This window comes from Sceloporus occidentalis, unplaced genomic scaffold, assembly GCF_023333645.1.
Source record: "Sceloporus occidentalis isolate IW3139 unplaced genomic scaffold, rSceOcc1.0.p SCAF_92, whole genome shotgun sequence".
Classification (NCBI taxonomy): Eukaryota; Metazoa; Chordata; class Lepidosauria; order Squamata; family Phrynosomatidae; genus Sceloporus; species Sceloporus occidentalis.
In genome coordinates, this window is record NW_028317072.1 from 2,430,409 (window position 1) to 2,448,296 (window position 17,888).

Consider the following 17,888-nt stretch of genomic DNA (forward strand, 5'->3'; position numbering starts at 1 on the left):
CAGAGTTTCAAGATTTGAAAATGTGGTGGGAGACAACATTTCAGGTACTGGACAGATTACTCTGAGAAGAGAGGTCTAATCAGCCACACAAATCAGGCATTGCTATGAAGGTTGTCAAAGCGGAATTACAGAAACTTAAAACTCTTGTCATCTTAAAAATTAAAGAATCAGTCAATGAAACAAGTGAGGACAAATGTACTCGTATTTGTGATAGGTATTTTCCAATATTAACATAGGAGGAAGGCTTCAGTTTGCCAAGGAAGAAGGCAAGTTTTGAACCTTTACTTAGAACAGTAATTAGTTTAGTAGCAGAATTATCACATCAATAACCATTTTCAAAAGCTATTCTCTCATGAAGAATATAGGGGCAACAGAAATTAAGGAAAATACACAACTATGCACTACAATAGGGATGGTGAAGCTTTGATCAAATGGCTTGGGCTAGAACTGCCATAATGGTCTGCTCACTGGCTATGCTGGATAAGGGTTCTGGAAGCTGAATTCCAAATAACGCAGAGGGCCAAATATTCCACACACCTCAGCTAAACAGAGGCTTAGGAACTACCTCCATCAATTTCCCTTTTTATCTTGTATCCCATTTTACCTTTTAATACTAACATTGGGCTAGTGCCAAGGACATTGATGGGAAAGAGTCAGGAGGCAGATGAAAGGTTCTGAATTCTTCTTCTGCTTATCAATTATCACCGAAAATGTTTTGGCACCTTTTTTGGTTTTGTTGTTCCATTTTTCTTCTTCCTGTAGACTATATAATTGGAAGAAAGGGGGCAGAGTTACTGGTGAGAATAAATGATCACAAGAAGAATGTTCCTATTTACCCATGACAAATGTTGGTTTGGGAGTATGCATTTAATCAGGTGAAGTGCAGTCCACAAACTTTTCAAGGAAAGGAGAAAGTGCAAAATAAGAGCATATCTTTCTGCAGTGTCAAGCCATAGTTTGGTATTACATATAAAATGATCTGGGGATGCAAATAATGCTACAGAGAACGCCCATCTTCCCATTTCAGTAGAGAACAACATTACCTCATTTCAGTCACAGCAGTTCATCATGATATGGTAGTCAAATCTTATGAATATTTGAACATTAGAGTGGTCACTACTAAATTGATTCACTTAACCTGTCCAAAAGAAAACTCGACTTTGCACTATGGACCACAGAAAACCAGTCCTAAGATTAACTGCCCGTACCGTAGCTCTCCTTTATGGACTGAGAAATCTCTACAAGCAATTTGCAGTGTAACAGCAGCAATGAGTTTTTTTACAGACTACAGTTTCCTGCCTCCTTTCACATATATGTATATTCTGCATATTATGGTGCTCCAAACAAGAACTGAAGAACATCCAGTAGTGGCTTTATCCATAGTCATCAACTGATGCTTCACCAAAACATAAAACTATTTCAGTCAAGAAAATGCATTTTGAAGTAGGAAGCTGAGCCATTATGTATATTATTAAGAGAAAGAGCTAAGTTCTTTCCATTCTAATAAGACATAAGAAAATCCCACACCATCAGCAACATGTTTTACAATGTATTAAGAAATGTAGCACCAATCAGGGGCCCTTTCATACTATACAGTTATGGCACTGTGGTTCCACTTTAACTGCCATGGTATCACCCAATACAATCCTGGGACTGGAAGTTTATGGATGGTCTTTTAAATTCTTTTTAATCAGGGAGCTCCCCTACTGATCTCATTCAAACTAAACAAACCCCAGCATTCCTTAGGATGTATCCAGGGCAGTTAAAGTGGAATCATAGTGCTGTAATTGTAAATTGTGTAAGGGACCCTGGTTGCAGCTACTTTTTCTAACCTTTACTTTGACAAACATGTTGCTGATGGCATGGGGTTTCCTATATGTTTTACATATTTCCCCTGGTTGCTGAGACCATCATATTACATCTTACATTATGTAGTACCCATCTCCATCTGCAGCTTAGCCCAAATATGAGCGTAACAGAATTTGGGCTGGAACTGCGTCCATAGTTATGTCACGAGTAAGCTCTGATTCACAGAATGGGACTTATTCAGAAATGAGTAAACATGCAGAGGATGTTACTCATATCCATCCCTTGGTATCCTTTGTCTCCTTCTCTACTTTGCTTTCTCCACTACCCAAATTTGTCATATTTTGGAACTCCTTCCCTAAGGAGGCCAGAAAGTTTTAACTGTAGAATCAGTATGTAAAGAGATCTTGTAGCACCTTTGAGAGTAAGGGGCTGTGCAGATAGCCCCAAAGGAGCGGCCTTCAGCTGTCCCTTTTACAGCCAGATCAGGGCTGCAGCAACTGTATGCTGTGGCTCCAATCTGGCCTGAGCATGCAGGACCTGAGGAGAGCACAGGAGGCCAAGGGGCTTGGAGAAATCTCATCTTCAAAGGTCAACTTGAGGGTGGTTAGCAATAACATCATATAGGTGCAGTGCAAATTCTGTAACATGTACACAGGCTCTGCTGTAGTTGGAAATGAGTACACACTTGCCGCACTAATACAGCAAGTTAGATTCCAGACCAGTGCTGTAAAACAAATATCTCCTTAAATAAAATCACAGTCTTTCCCCACACTTCCCAGTGCATATAAAAGCCTAAAAACTTATTTAAAAAGGTAAAGGTATTCCCTGCTGACAAGGTTGTCAAGTCGTGTCTGACCACAGGGGGGCAGTACTCATCTCCGTTACTAAGCCGGAGAGCCTGCATTGTCAGAGACTACTCTGTGATCATTTGGCCAGCATGATTACACAGAATGCTGTTTATCTTCTCGCCAGAGTGGTATCTATTTATCTACTTGCATATGCATTCTTTTGAACTGCTAGGTTAGCAGAAGCTGGAAACAGTGATGGGAGCACACCCCATCATGTGGCACCCGGGCCTCGAACTGCCAACCTGCCAATCTTGCAATCAACAGAGTCAGTGTCTTAACCACTTGAGCCACTGCATCCCTTAAAAACTTATTTACACTATCATTTATTAAGTGTGCAATAGTGCTAGGCCTAAAAAACCAAAATGCTGCACTAGCAAAGCTTCTAAAGTAAAATACTTTAAAGTGACGTATGCTTGTGCAGCATTTTGGTTTTTTAGGCCTAGCACTATTGCACTGGAGGTTGTTTCTTCTTGCTACAACCAAGAGTCCTTTCACATTTCACAGTTGTAATGCTATTTTTCATTCTGATTGTCATAGCTGCATTCTATGCAATCCTGAGGTTTGTAGTTTTGTCAGTGGAACTAGAACACCCCTCCCTAAATTGCCAATTCCAAGATTCCAAAAGTCAACACAAGACAAATCAGGAGCCACTAGCTTGATCTGCAGTAGATTTGCAAAAGTTTCTGCTACTAAGTAATTTAACTAACTATAGGGGCAGAAAGATGCCCCCTAAGTCCTCATGCCTTTAATTGATATTCTGAAAAAACAAAACTTGGAGGGTACAGAAATTAGTTTAGATGTGGAAGAACTGCCAGATCAATTTAAATCCTGAAAATAGTTTCATGGAGTAAACATATGCATATAAGACATCCTCTCACCATGGCACTACTTCTCCATGGTGGCGAGATTGCGTCCTGTAAGACAAGAGGCCATGGTGATGACAGCATTGCTGCTGGTGGGTTCTCCCATGTCAGATGGGCCTTTACTGAGGAACCAGACTATTGTGCCAAACAACTACTGGGCAACAGCAGTAATGGGAGGTGACACAGGCAGAGAATCTCTCAAAGGCAACAGAAGTGGCACCAGTACTAACACTTGTAAGTGCTGCTGCACAGGAGGCATGGTAAACCCCTTTTGAATTTCTTTTACCATGAAAACCCTTCGTTGAGTCAATCCAAAATAAACCAAGAGATAGTGCCAGAAGATGACAGTCCCAGGTTGGATGGCACTCAACCAGCTACTGAGGTACTGCAGAGGACAAGAAGTGCTAATGACGTAACTGGACTCAAGCCAAAGAACATTCAGCTGTTGACATGCTCAAGGGGGAAAGGAAAGTCTGAAGCTGCACAACATATATTCTACGACCATGATGGTGAAACCTTGGCACACATGCCAGAAATGTCACATGATGCCATTTGGCCCAGCACCCGGCTGAGAGAAGGTGTAACCAGTGTGCACGGGTGTCTCTGGAGGCTGGGAAAGGTGCAGGGAGAGAAGTGTTGGAGTGCAGGGGAAAACTACTCATACACCAAAACAGAATTTGTTGTTAATCACAGACAATTGGAATTCAAAAGTAGGAAACAGAACAGAATCAAAGTCTGTAGGAAAATTTGGCCTAGGATCAATGACGAAGGAGAGCAACTGATTAAATTTTGCAAGGCCAAGAGTTTGTTCATGGCAAACACATTCTTCAAGCAATGAAAGAGACAAATGCATACATGGACTTCAACCGATGGCCAATATGGAAACTAAATAAGACTACATCATTAGAAGCAGAAGATAAAGACACTCCATTCTCTCTACATAAACTACTAAATATTAAATTGAATACTAAAATTAGGATTGTCCGTGCCATTGTATTTCCATTGTCTATGTACAGTTGTAAAAGCTGGGCAGTGAAGAAAACTGACAGGAAGAAAATCAACTCATTTGAAATGTAATGTTAGAAAAGAATTCTATAGGCACCATGAACTGCTAAAAAGACCAATAAATGGGCCCTAGAACAAATCAAGCCTCAACTCTCCCCAGAAACCAAAAAAGCTAAACTGAGACTGTTGTAATTAGGACATACAGGCAACCCTCCTAACTCGCGGATCTCTGATCCATGCCCTCGAATACCTGCAGAGGGGCAACCTCTGCTATTTTTTATGGAGCATGTGCTATTCAAGCCTATGAGGCTTGAATATGCATGAGCCTCTGTTTTTGTGGAGGGTCCGGAACGGATCCTCCATGAAAACACAGGGCCAACTGTATTATGAGAAGTCATAACTCACTAGAAAAGACTGTAATTCTTGGTAAGGTAGAAGGCAGATGGATAGGCTCAAGGAAGACATGATCCTGAGTCTACAAGACCTGAGTGCAGCTTTTGTTGATAGGGTGGTTTGGCGGTCTCTCATTCACAGGGTCGCCATAAGTTGAAGTCAACTTGATGGCATTAACAACAATAAGGTATGCTATGCCTTAAATGGTGCCACCATTTTACCTCTAGCTTTGGTTGGTGAACCTAAATGTAGTAAAAACAAAGTATAACTCTCAAGCTGGAAGTATGCCCATTCCTGGCATACTCTGAGGATGATGTACGTGATGGCAGAAAATCACCACCGATGTCTGGATCTTCAGTTATTTCTTACTGAAGTCACTTGATCACTAAGAGTTCAATATAGTGGGGAAATGTGCCTTCCTCTCCACATGATTTGAAAGAGGTTCATTAGATATTATCACCTTACTTATGTGTATTTCTTGCATTCAATAACTCAGCAATAACTCACTGCATTGCACGCTATGGAATGTGTATTCTCTGCTCCCATATACCCCTATGCTACCATTCACTCCTTGTTCTCCTCTGCATCCTAAATGCCTCCTACTCAATTCACATTATTCTCCCAAACAACCAGCTTCCCGTATGACAAGAGCAACCTTCAGTCTCCAAAGTCCCCATTAACACAATTCCAGTTCTATTTGCCCTCATTTTCCGTGAATGAATTAAACATTGCTCTGGATTTATTTCATGGAATTAAGTAGCCAGACAACTCTTTGGGCAGAGGGGATGGTAGAGAATATGGCACACAATCTGCAGTGCATAATTTGTATTAACTTTGCTGAATACTTAACCTGAAGACTGATCACAGAACAGATAAGATATTTAGTGGTGGGAAATCAGAGCCTGCAAGAGGAGAGCTATGTTTTTATTATTCAGCAGATGAACCCTGCTTTAGTTGGAGTGACAGGCTGCAGCATCCAATCTGCCAGTCACCAACCCCAAAGGACACAACAACACTCCAGACAAAATCTGGTGGTTTTGCCAGGTTCTCACAGTGCCTCCAAAGCAAAGCAGGCATAAAAAGGGACAGGGATAGAGCCAATGGTTTTATTGCTGTGAGAGCCAATAGAGGGTAGTGGTTTGAGCTCTGGACTCTAAAGAACAGGGTTCGAGTCCTGGCTCAGCTATGTAAACCCACTGGGTGACCTTGGACAAGTGACACTCTCTCAGGCTCAGAGGGTGGCAATGGCAAACCCTCTTTGAAGAAACTTGCCAAGAAAAACCCTATAATAAGTCAGAAACGACTTGAAGGGACACAACAACAAATACCTATGGGAGTCTAAGCCAACTTCTCTCTCAAGCACCCACCCACCTACCTAAGGATATACTGGGGGTGCTTTGTCTATGAAACCAGGCCAATCAGTTCACAGCTGGGAACACGAATCTGGCAGGAAAGCTGCTATTTTTCTTTCTGCAAGAGCAGAAGAACTCTGCAGCTGCTTCTCTGCCAGGAGAAGCAGCTGCTTTCCAGATTTCCCCTTCCCAGCATTTGTTTGGGTTGTTGCTTTCCCCCTCTCCTTTTTAGTATGACTGAAAGTAGCCACTTTTAAAACAAGATACTAGCGCTGGCTCTTAGGACAGAAGAGGGCTGCTGCACACCTAGAGCCCTGCTTTTGTCAAGCCAACACACACGTGAACTAGAGAAGAAAGGCCAGAAGAAAAGAAAGGCGCGGGCAGCAAGGACTGACTTCCTTCCTGCTTGGCTGGCTACAAAGTTGCATGCAGAGGCAGAGGCTGTATTCCAGTTACAACATTCCCTGACGGTGCTGGATCCAGCAGAGAAAGGAAGGAGGGGACCAGGACCACACACAGCAGTGAGACAGGGGGGGTTGCAATCCACACACCCAGATCCCGGGCCCCTGTAACCCCCAGGGAACGAGGAGGCGTCTTTTGCCAAATCCATACATTAGCCCCAGAGGCTAGTCCCTTGAAGCTTGGCACAGAGTTTGCAAGGCCAATTCCCCACCCAGACTCACACACACAGAGCACACACTTACATAGTGTTTGTTGGGAATCCGCCTCTTCTGCACGTCCAGTACCTTCACCTCCAAAATACTCTTCCGGGGCATAGCGCTAGACCCCCCAAAAGCACCCGTTTGATTTAAAAATAACAACAACAACAACAACAACAACAAGAATAGTGCAAATAATCTGGAGTGAAAGAAGGATCAGAGGCGGGGGGCAGCGGGGTGGCTGTGCAGGCGATCAGAGGGAAAAGGGGGTGCAACCACCGCTCCTAGCCCCCCCCCCCAAAGGTGGAAACTTTGTGTTGCTGTTGTTGTAGGAGCAGCGATTGCAAAGGAAAGCGGGCGCTCCTGGAGTAAGGCGAGCACCCTGGGCGTCTGTTTGGGCTTCCTTCTCTTCCTCCTCCTCCTTCTCCTCAGTTCTTCCCCCTTCCCTCTTTCCCTGCCAGAGTGTGCAGATGCTGGCGGGCTCCGCCCAGCCCAGCCCCCTCCCGCCCTGGCCCTGGCCCTGGCCCTGGCAGGGGCCCCCCCTCAGGCCTCCAGCCCCACTGGCCCGGCTCTTAAAGGGGACGCCAACACGCCCCACAGGGAGAACAGGCGTCCTCCTTGCCCCGGACATGGCCTCTCCAGGGGAAGGGCCAAAAGGTCCTCCACTTGGAGCACGACTAAGAATCCAGGCCTCCTTTTCCCCAACATGTCCTCCATTTCAGCCTCCTGTCCAGGAGGAATCCCGAAATGCTCTCCATTTTCAGCAAGACTATGAACAGGGTGGCCACAAGTCCCCCTTTTCCATTCTATTTCCTCCATTGCAGCCTCTTGTCCAGGGGGAATGCCAAAAGGCCCTCCATTTTGAGCAAAACTAGGAACAGGGTAGCCAGGAATCTTCCTTTTCCAGAACACGTTTCCATTTCAGCCTCCTATGCAGGGAAAATTTCAAAAGGTCCTCCATTCTGAGCGGGACTAAGAGCCCAGGGTGACCAGAAGTCCCCCTTTTCCAGGATATCTCCCATATTTCAGCCTCCTTTCCAAGAGGAAGTCCACAATGTCCTCCATTTTGAGCAGGACTAAGACAGGGTGACCAGATGTCTCCCTTTCCCAGAACCTGTCCTCCCTTTCAGCCTTCTGTCCAGAAAGAATTCCAACATGCCCCCCCTTTTGAGCCTGACTCAAGAAGCATGCATTTGTATATTTCTGTGAGTGTTTATCGCTTTCATGTGGCCACGTCCTCCATTCCCCTTGGATGTCCTACACCTTGAGGGGCCTTATCCTCCTCTGGGGTTGGGGCCCCTGGTCTCTCCCTGAGCTCGCCAGCCAGGCCCACAGACACACAATAAGAACCAAGGCCAGAGAAGGAGAAAGGGAAGGAGACAAATGGGGGGGAGCCACTCTTCCACACGGGGGGGGGGGGGGCTGGCCAGCAAAAACAGTAACAGGTTTCTGCACTGTGGCTCCTGAGCTGAGGAGGAGGAGGAAGTGGAGCCCACCCAAAACAGTCAAAGAGGCGTTTCTGGTGTATTCTTTTTAACATGCATCACACATAAGTACGGCTGCATCCACACTGGATAAATAACCCAGTTTGGCACTGCTTTAACTCTTTTTCTGGCTCAAGGCTATGGAATTCTGGGTGTTGGAGTTATTTATCCATTGTAGATGCAGCCTACGATTCCCAGGATGCAAAGGGATCATCTTGTAGCGCCTTTGAGACTAACTGAAAGAAAGCAGATGGAAACACACTCTCTCAGCCTCAGAGGATGGCCATGGCAATTCCTCCCCTAAAGAAACTTGCCAAGGAAACCCCATGATAGGTTTGCCTTAGGTCACCATAAGTCAAAAATGAATCGGAGGCACACAACAACAACAACAACAGGACCATCAAGGAGACTTGAGCCTACTCTCTCAGAAGCATAAAGTGAAGGTGACCAAATGTCCTACTTTTCCAGGACCCGCCCTACATTTCAACCCTCTGTCCAGGAGGAATGCCCAAATGCCCTCCATTTTGAGCATGACTATAAAGCAGGAATTTATATTTATAGAAGTTTTTAGCTTTTGTTTTGTAATGGCCCACATTTTTCTTAAATGGCCTACATTTTGCAGTTTCTCATCCTTCTTTGCGATGAGGACATCTGGGTAGTACCTTGGGTAAGCTGCCCAGTCATTATGCCCCCAAACCCATCTTACTTTCTCTTCACCCCAGTATTAGGCTGCATCCGCACTGCAGAAACAATCCAGTTTGACAGTGCTTTAATTGCCAGATTGTAGTTTGTTGTGGCACAAAAGCTGAGCTCCCCAGAATGCCATAGCACTGAGCCACAGTAGTTAAAGCACGGTCAAACCGCATTATATCTGCAGTGTGGATGCAGCCTTAATAGCTATAGGGAATGTGGAATTAAAAACAAAGAGAAGGGCAATGGAGGGGGGAAAGTTAGGCCTGTTACAGACTGCCAAAATAAAGCTGCTTCGGGTCTCTTTGGAGGCATGCTATTTAAATGATGCATGGGTCCTAAGAGTCCAGAGGTTGTACCAAAGCTACACTTCATTCCTAAGCCTGGAGTGCAGCTTTGGTGCAGCTTCCGGATTCTTAGGACCCATGCATCATTTAAACAGCATACCTCCAAAGAGACCAGAAGCAGCTTTATTTTGGCAGTCTGTAACAGGCCTCAATGTAGCTTTTCATGAATCATAGTCTTTCCTCCTGAGGTAATTTTAACCTCTGTCTGACCCCAGCTGTTCTTCTTGAGGGAGGAGAGGAAGAGGGGCTGAGCTTCAATTTGCAGCCAGGGTCAAAGGCAGAGGTGGCCTTTTCCCTCCAAAGATACTAATCAATGGCCATGGCGAAATGAGTCCACCGCAAAAGGAGGAGAAGCATATTGGGTGCCAAGAGCTGCCCTCACTCCTCTTCCTCCCCCTCAGTCTCTGGGGAAAGGGTGGGTGGGTTATTATCCACAGCAAACTCCTGCTTCTTTCTCCTCTTTGGTGTGGAGGGCCCTGGGGTGAGCAGATGCCACAACCACAAAAGAGGGCAAGGCATTGTAAAAATGGAGGACATTACCAAATAAAAGGCTAAAAACACTAAATATACTGTATATACTCATGGATAAGTCTAGAAATTTTGGTCAAAAAATTGACCCAAAAAACCTGAGTCGGCTTATCCACGGGTCAATGTAACTACTGTACTTTAAATCATATAAAATAAACCACTCCTGGTGAAAGACAAAAGTGTAATTTTACCCTCGACTAATCCGTGGGTCATATCAAAATCCTTAATTTTGGCCCCAAAACCTGCCCTCGACTTATACATGAGGTCAACTTAAAGGACTTTATCACAGCTGAGGAATTTCTCTTAATTTCTAATGAAAAGAAAGTGGGGCCGGAACGCATTTACATGAATTTGCTAGTTCAGCGAATTTACGTAAATGCAAATTGTGTTCAAACTGGCTTCCCATTGCCCGAAAATAGCTTGCCATTGCCCAAATTTGCATGTGGTAGTTTATCACGCAATAACGTGAAACCCCATGATTGCGTTTGGACTGACTTCCCATTGCCTGAATCAAGGGAAGTAATAGTGCCTCTCTATTCTGCTTTGGTAAGGCCTCAGCTGGAATACTGTGTCCAGTTCTGGGCACCACAGTTCAAAAATGATGTGGAGAAATGAGCGTGTCCAAAGGAGGGCAACTAAAATGGTGAAGGGTCTGGAAACCATGCCCTATGAGGAACGCCTTAGGGAGCTGGGTATGTTTAGCCTGGAGAAGAGAAGGTTAAGAGGTGATATAATAGCCCTGTTTAAATATTATTATTATTATTATTATTATTATTATTATTAACCTTTATTTATAAAGTGCTGTAAATTTACACAGCGCTGTACATACAATCTTTTTAATTGGATGGTTCCCTGCCCTCAGGCTTACAATCTAAAAAGACATGACACAAAGGATAAGGGAGTGGTGGTGGGGAAGAGGATGAGGGCCAGCAGTTCTTCTCTACCTCCGAGGCCTGGACCAAGGCAGATGGACTGGAGGGAGGGCTTGGCTTCTTAATGGATGGGTAAACTTCTTCCAGGGAGGCCTGTTGGAGTTAGCCTGCCTCTTTGGTAGGATAATACATATAAAATACATAGCAATAGAGGAAATGATTCAATAAAACGGGCAACAAAAGAACATCAAATAGCAAGTGACAGTTATGCAATGCCTGGGAACACTTCTCTGAACAGAATGGTCTTCAAATATTTGAAGGGATGTCATATTGAGGCGGGAGCAAGCTTGTTTTCTGCTGCTCCAGAGACTAGGACGCAGAACAATGGATGCAAACTGCAGAAAAAGAGATGCCACCTCAACATCAGGAGGAACTTCCTGACAGTAAGGGCTGTTTGACAGTGGAATGAACTCCCTCGGAGTGTAGTGGAGTCTCTTTCCTTAGACATCTTCAAACAGAGGCTGGATGGCCATCTGTCAGGGATGCTTTGATTTAGATTTCCTGCATGGCAGAGGGTTGGACTGGATGGCCCTTGTGGTTTCTTCGAACTCTGTAATTCTATGATTCTATGTGTCACAACAGAAATGGTTATATTATTACACAACAATGGCATAAGGCACACACAAATAGAGTAGGAGGAGGTAGGGAAAATCAGCTCACAAGGCAAATACTGGAAATTAAGGTGCTTTCCGGACTGGATACGTGCTAGATTTGCCCGAGGGTGGCGCCACCACATGCCCTGCAACCTTAGCATGTCGCGGCGGCATGATAATGACGACACCCTGTATATGTTTTTTGGCATTAACCTAAGTAAAGTTTGGCACAATTTGTTAATTATCTCACAATTCTCTTTGTTGTTAATTCCTTCTACGAATCATTTCTTTTATTGATTAAGAATGATGTATGTATATAGTTTGGACAATGATTACCTGCATTTTGTCACTGGTACACATTTTCCTTTAAATGGTTTTGCATTTCATCTGCAACCAACATTTTCCTTGTTCTGAATTTGCCTCTTAGTCAGTTGATAAATAAGGCAACAGGCACTGCTAACTTGAAATTGTAAATGAAAGGTAATGAAATTGTGTTCAGTAAAATGAGAACCAGCATGATAATGGCTTGAATGATGAACTAGGCTTTCCAGGGCTTCTGGAAACCAGAGTGCATATTCTCAATCAGCTGGGTAATTCTGGGCAAGTCACACTGTCTCAGCCTCAGAGGAGGGCAGTGGCTAACTTCTTTGGAATAAATCTAACCAAGAAAATCATGTGATAGTTCCCCTTAGAGTCACCATAAATCAGAAATGACTTGAAGACACACATCATCACCACTGAGTTAAATAAAATAACCTGCAATTCATCATTTTACTTTATTTGAGTAATCACATAATATAATATTTTTAAAATAATGATTGAAATTAACTTGATGCTCTTACCATTTTACATTTGAACCATTTTACCTAATAATACTGTTTTATCTCATGGTATAGAGAGGATGAATGAGCCTTGCTGATGGCCTGAGCTCCTGTCAGTTAATAGCAGAGTAAGGGGTAGCTCAAGATGTTTGGCTCATTGAGATTTTCAGAAACTGACTGGACTGGTATTTGATGGGATGATATGACATCCTTCACCACATTTGAAATGGCAGCTATTATGAGGAGCACTTGGAAAGTTGAGGAGTAACAGTTGCCACCATTGCTGCTCACTTTTTCTGCTTGAGAAGGTGCCCTCATTCTGTCCAATGGCAGGGTTGGCTCAAAATGGAGCTGGACCTAAGTGGCGTTTTCTCTATTGCTCTATCTGAGTTTGGAATGACCACATAGCCATGGGGGCTTGTGTTTTGGCCAGTAACAGTGACAGATCTGTCAGTTGTACCTAGTGTGAAGAGATGCAAATGAGATTATTCGGCAAAGCACTCATTAGTTTTTCTATTTTTCACCATTCTCACATTCCCATGTCACAAAGGGCATACATATTTAAAGCCCATTTTTTCCTAATGTCCTGCCTCATGTTTTCAGATCAGATATTGGGAAAGTGGCTTTTCATATATTAACATCACCATGAGCAGGACTGCTTGCTGAAATATTCCTATCCAATAGAATCGTATTGTGGGGATCATACCATAGCTATGGCAATGCTGAGCTGCATTTTAAAATGAATTCATATTTAATCCTGGCATATCACTGTCTTTCACAATAATTGGATTTCCGTATAAACATCTCTTCTGCACCCTTGACAACATCTTAAAACACAGTTTCTCTTTGGTTCAATAGCAAGAAACACTCAGTAAAAATAGCATCATTTGATATACAGTTGTTTACAAAAATAGATTTACAAAGATAGATGTTACAAAGTTAGAGATTTCTGTTTACAAAGATAGCTCTTTGTCTGCTCTATTATATTCGTAACAGCCTATTAGACTATTAGACACATACATAGACACAAGCTTACACATACAGTAAGTGTTGTATTTGCTGTCAGTTGTTTCCATCCCAGCTGAGGTGTGAAGAATAAGAGCATGTTTACAATATCACAGGTGGAGCGTGCAATAACACAGTTATGCAGTGTGGGATGCCTGTTGTTCCCTTTCCATGTTCCAGCAAGCCATGCCCTGTTTTTCAATGTTATATGCCATTTCCCCAGCCAGTTTTTCATTTGTCCTTTAGCCCATCCCAGTCAGAGACCATCTCCACCCACACTCTTCCTACTATTTAATCCTCCTCCATGGGTTGTTTGAGGTTTTGCATTTCCTTATTTTTGTTGTTGTTGGGTTTCCCCCCCGCAGGTTTCTTCAGAGGGGATTTGCCATTGTCACACTGAGAGAGTGTGACTTGGCCAAGATCATCCAGTAGGTTTTCATGGCCAAGCCAAGATTCGAACCCTAGCCTCGAGTTGTAGTCCAACACTCAAAACACTATGCCATATTGGCTCTAAGTTTAGAGCCCCTACTTTAGAGGGGTTCCCCCGCCAGCCTAAACCATTCTCTCTCTCCTTCCAACTGTCATCTTCTGGCTTGGAAGGGAGCAAAAGGACAGGCCCAATGCCATTGGGCCTGGCCTCGATGAAGAAAAAGAGCCCCCCTCCAGTCCATCTGTCTTGGTCCAGGCCTCAGAGGGAGAGAAAGATGCTGGACCTGATTGGGGGCATTTCCACTTGTGATTTAAAACGATTTTAAATACAGTGGTTCATTTTAAAACGATTCAAAATACAGCGAGTGTTATCCCGCTTTTCAAATCACTTTATTTTTATCGTTTCCATTTACGTAACATTTTATTTTGATTCGCTGTAATTGACACAGTATCGTTTCCATTCATGGATGAATCGGTGTATATTTAAACTGGTTTTGTTACTTTTTCATTCACATTCACTTGTTTCGGCTATGAATGTCATGTCAATCAAAGCGACGTCATCATGATGTCACAATAATTCGGAGTAACATGCATCGATGTAGCCTGTACCTGCATTCCCACTACCTGACCGTTTTTAATTCTTTTTAAATTTTGCATTTTTTTTTAAAGAGCCAATGAGGAGGCGCTTAAGTGCCTATGAGCCTGGAAGGTGCAGGAATGGCTGGTTTGGGCAACCTGATGTGTGTGTGAGAGAAAACTGCCTCTCCCAAAAACTTTTGTTTGGTTGATTTGGAAGGAAGTTCGTGGGGAAGGATGGTTGAGGGAGAGAGAAAACTGCCTCCCCAAAGCACTTCTGCTTGGCTGCCTAAGGAAGAAAGACCCCAGAGAGGCTGGGGGAGGTTCCTCCAGCAAAGCAGTCATCCTTCTGGCTTGGAGATTTGGGGAGTGATTTTTTTGGAGGGGCGGCAGCCAATGAAAATCGTCTGCATCCGAGGCTCTTCTGTTGTGTCTCCCCAGACAAGAAGGAGCCTTATTCGTCCTCTTCTGTGTCTCCCCATATTAACTGCCATAACTCAGTGCTAGGGAATCTTGGGAATGGTAGTTTATTATGGCAGCAGCACTCTCTGGCAGAGGAGGATAAATGTCTCACAAACACAACAGTTCCCATAATTCCTTAGTATTGAGCCACAGCAGGTTAAGGGGTCTCAAACTGTATTATTTCTACAGTGGGTTTTGAACTGCAGATGAGGTTTCTTTCCCCGTAAATTAAAAAAGTTGTTACTTTATAATTTACTTTAGAAATACACACACACACACACAAATATACATTAATATGTGTATATATATATATGTGTGTTCACACAAACATACAAATATGTATGTGTGTATATACCCATATGTTTGTGTGTGTGTGTATATATGCATGTGTGTGAGAGCATTCATATATCAACGTGTGTGTATAAATACACACACACACACACACACACCTACCTACCTACCTACCTATCTATATAGTGTATGTGCCTGTGTTTTCGCCAAATCAGATCAAGGAGGAGAAGGCACAGGGCTTCACTGGGGAGAGAATCTTTGGGGAAGATTGCTCCCTGGGCTGTCTTGGGAGCGATGAAGCAGGGATGTCCTGCAAAACCCATCCCATAGTTTCTCTGGAAAGAGCCTCGATTCCCCAAATTCGCTTTACCTGCCCCATTGATCTCTGGGCTGTCTGGGGGGCAATCAAGCAGGCATGTCCTCCAAAGCCCATCTGCTGCTCAGGTGCTCTGGCAGAGGTGAAAAAGAAAAAAAGAAGAATTACTTCTTCTAATTATTTTTATAATTATTTCTCAACATTTTCTGCATGCTTAGAGTTTAAATAACAGGCTAATTTATCTAATTGAATCAGATCAATTAAATAACCAGTCATCTATTGATGGGATTTTTATAGTTTACCAGTTCTGAGCTAATAATTGTGATGAACTGACTCAAAAACCAGCCAATCAAAAGCCAGAGACCCTAAGCCAATCAGGTGCTGGCTGAGGAGTTTGAAGATTCCGCTTGGGAGTTGGTTTCAGTCAGTTAGGGTTTGGAATCCTGAGGGAGGAGGCTGGGGTTCAGTTGGGGAACAGTAGACTCCAAGAGAGGACTGTGTTCCAGGAGTTCCTGAGGGAACAGCATTTTGTTAGAGTGGGGTGTTGATCATAGACCAAGAAAGGGTCTGATAGGTCCAGAGAGGGACAGTATTAGTTTGGGAGTCTAGAGAAGAGAGACTCAGTGTAGCCAGACTCTGGAAGAGGGGTTTCGGTTACAGAATTTCCAGAGGGATATTATAGCTTGTGTGGCTGAGTTATTAATTGGGATTTAAGAACAAACCTGTATATATGTAACCAAGAAAGACACAGTTACCACTTCATGTCAATGGCGGGTTATAGACCGCCGCTTTGAGGCGGTCTGCCGCCGCCGCCGTTTGCTCCGTGTGGGAGGCGCAGCAGCCACACCGCGCGGCTCCCATGCGGAGCAAAAAAGGAGCTCCAAAATGGAGCTCCTTCTTGCGGCGCCTCTGTGATGTCGCGAGGCGCCGCTGGTGCATTTGCGACATCATAGGCGCTGCGACACGTCTGGACGCTATGCGTCCGATACGTAAACATGGCGGCCCCCATGTGGAAGGGGCACCGCCATGTTGTACGTATGGAATACGTACTAGGGTTAGGGGGGTGCGGAAGCACCGCCCCTTCCTAACCCTAATAAATATTCCATACGTATTTTTTGGCGGTCTGTAACCCGCCAAAGTTACCTTTTTTCCATTCTGTTTTAAAATAAACTTTTATTCTTGTTTGAATATCCACTTGGCCTGTGTTTTGAAATCAAACCACGCTACTGATCTTTAGAAACACAGGGGTGTTGGGCCATCATAGAGAGTATCTTGGGGCCCTTCACATAAATTAGGTGGGAACAGGGTCTAAAGAGCCGGTGTCAAGGTGAAGGGTGGGCAGAGACCTTCACATAAATTGGTGGCAGTGGTGGGATAACAAAAGTCCCAAGCGCCTGCCCCAATAGAAAGGTTGTTCATTACAATAATATCCTAGCTGAGATTACCATATATAAAATTAGTTTCCAGTATTTTTTTTTTCATGATATGTGCACATTCTGTTTCAAACTTCATTTGGTAAAAAGAGCTACAGCCAGTGTTAGCTGGTTACAGTTGTTAGAAGCAAGAAACATCAATGCTTGTAAAGTGTTTAATCAGAGCGGGAGTTTAGATAATGTTTGTCCTTTGTTTTCACTTCTCTGAATTGTTGGTCCATGTACTGAAGTCTTTTGCTTCTCTCTTACCTAGAGATATCACTCCTCCTTTCTCTTAAAAAGTTAGGGCCAAAACAGACAGCCTGGATGAGATGGCATGAAGCTGCCCTATCCAATGGCGGATTTGGTTCATGGCAGCCACATGCTGCAGCCCCAATTTGCTGCAGTGCCAGCCAAAAAAGGAGCAGTTTTCAACTGATACTTTTCAGCCACAGAAAAACTGCCTATAGTGGCTCTTCCATGGTGCCACAGCAGCTTCCGAGCATGTTGGGGCCTTGCAGCATGTAACCAACACACCACAAATATGCCCAGACACTGGCCTATGCAAGGGGAGCCAGGCAGCTGGAAGCTGGCTTCTGGGTGGCTTCACAACATGCAGAATAAAAAAACTGCACTCTGAAGCTGTCTGGACAGTGGTGCAAAGGGGTGGTCTGTTTTGCCCCTTAGTTAGTTAGTATTTTTGTTTTCTTTTGTTTTGAAGGAACATCAATGAGGCGGTAATCCCAACAATGGATACTTGCTTACACCCACACATGACAGCCAGCTTTTAGGGACTCTCCTAGCCACGTTTAAGCCAACTTCTTTTGTCTATCTCTTTATTATCCTAAAATGGATTTCCTGACACAATAAACATAAGTTTTTATTTTTTTAAAAAAAAAAAACTTCCAAGAGTATCCAAAGTAATTTCTCCTGTTTTTTTTTTACCACTATCTTGTGTTGCACTATCTGTGCTGCACTCTGCTTAATATAGCTACCAAATATTCTCACAACCCTTGTCCAACAGCAAAACTGGCTGCAAGTCTGTTTCCAGGCACAGTTCAAAGTGCTGGTTA

At 43.7% G+C, this 17,888-nt stretch overlaps 1 protein-coding gene across 1 annotated transcript in view; it reads right to left on the reverse strand.

Moving 5' to 3' along the window:
- SH3PXD2B (SH3 and PX domains 2B) overlaps nucleotides 1-7,345 on the reverse strand; it is a 159,457-nt gene extending 152,112 nt beyond the window's left edge. The window contains exon 1 of the mRNA XM_089496656.1: nucleotides 6,975-7,345. Coding sequence (XP_089352782.1) covers nucleotides 6,975-7,046 — 72 coding nt within the window. The 5' untranslated portion in view covers nucleotides 7,047-7,345. The remainder of the gene's footprint in view (nucleotides 1-6,974) is intronic.
- Nucleotides 7,346-17,888: the final 10,543 nt, after the last annotated feature.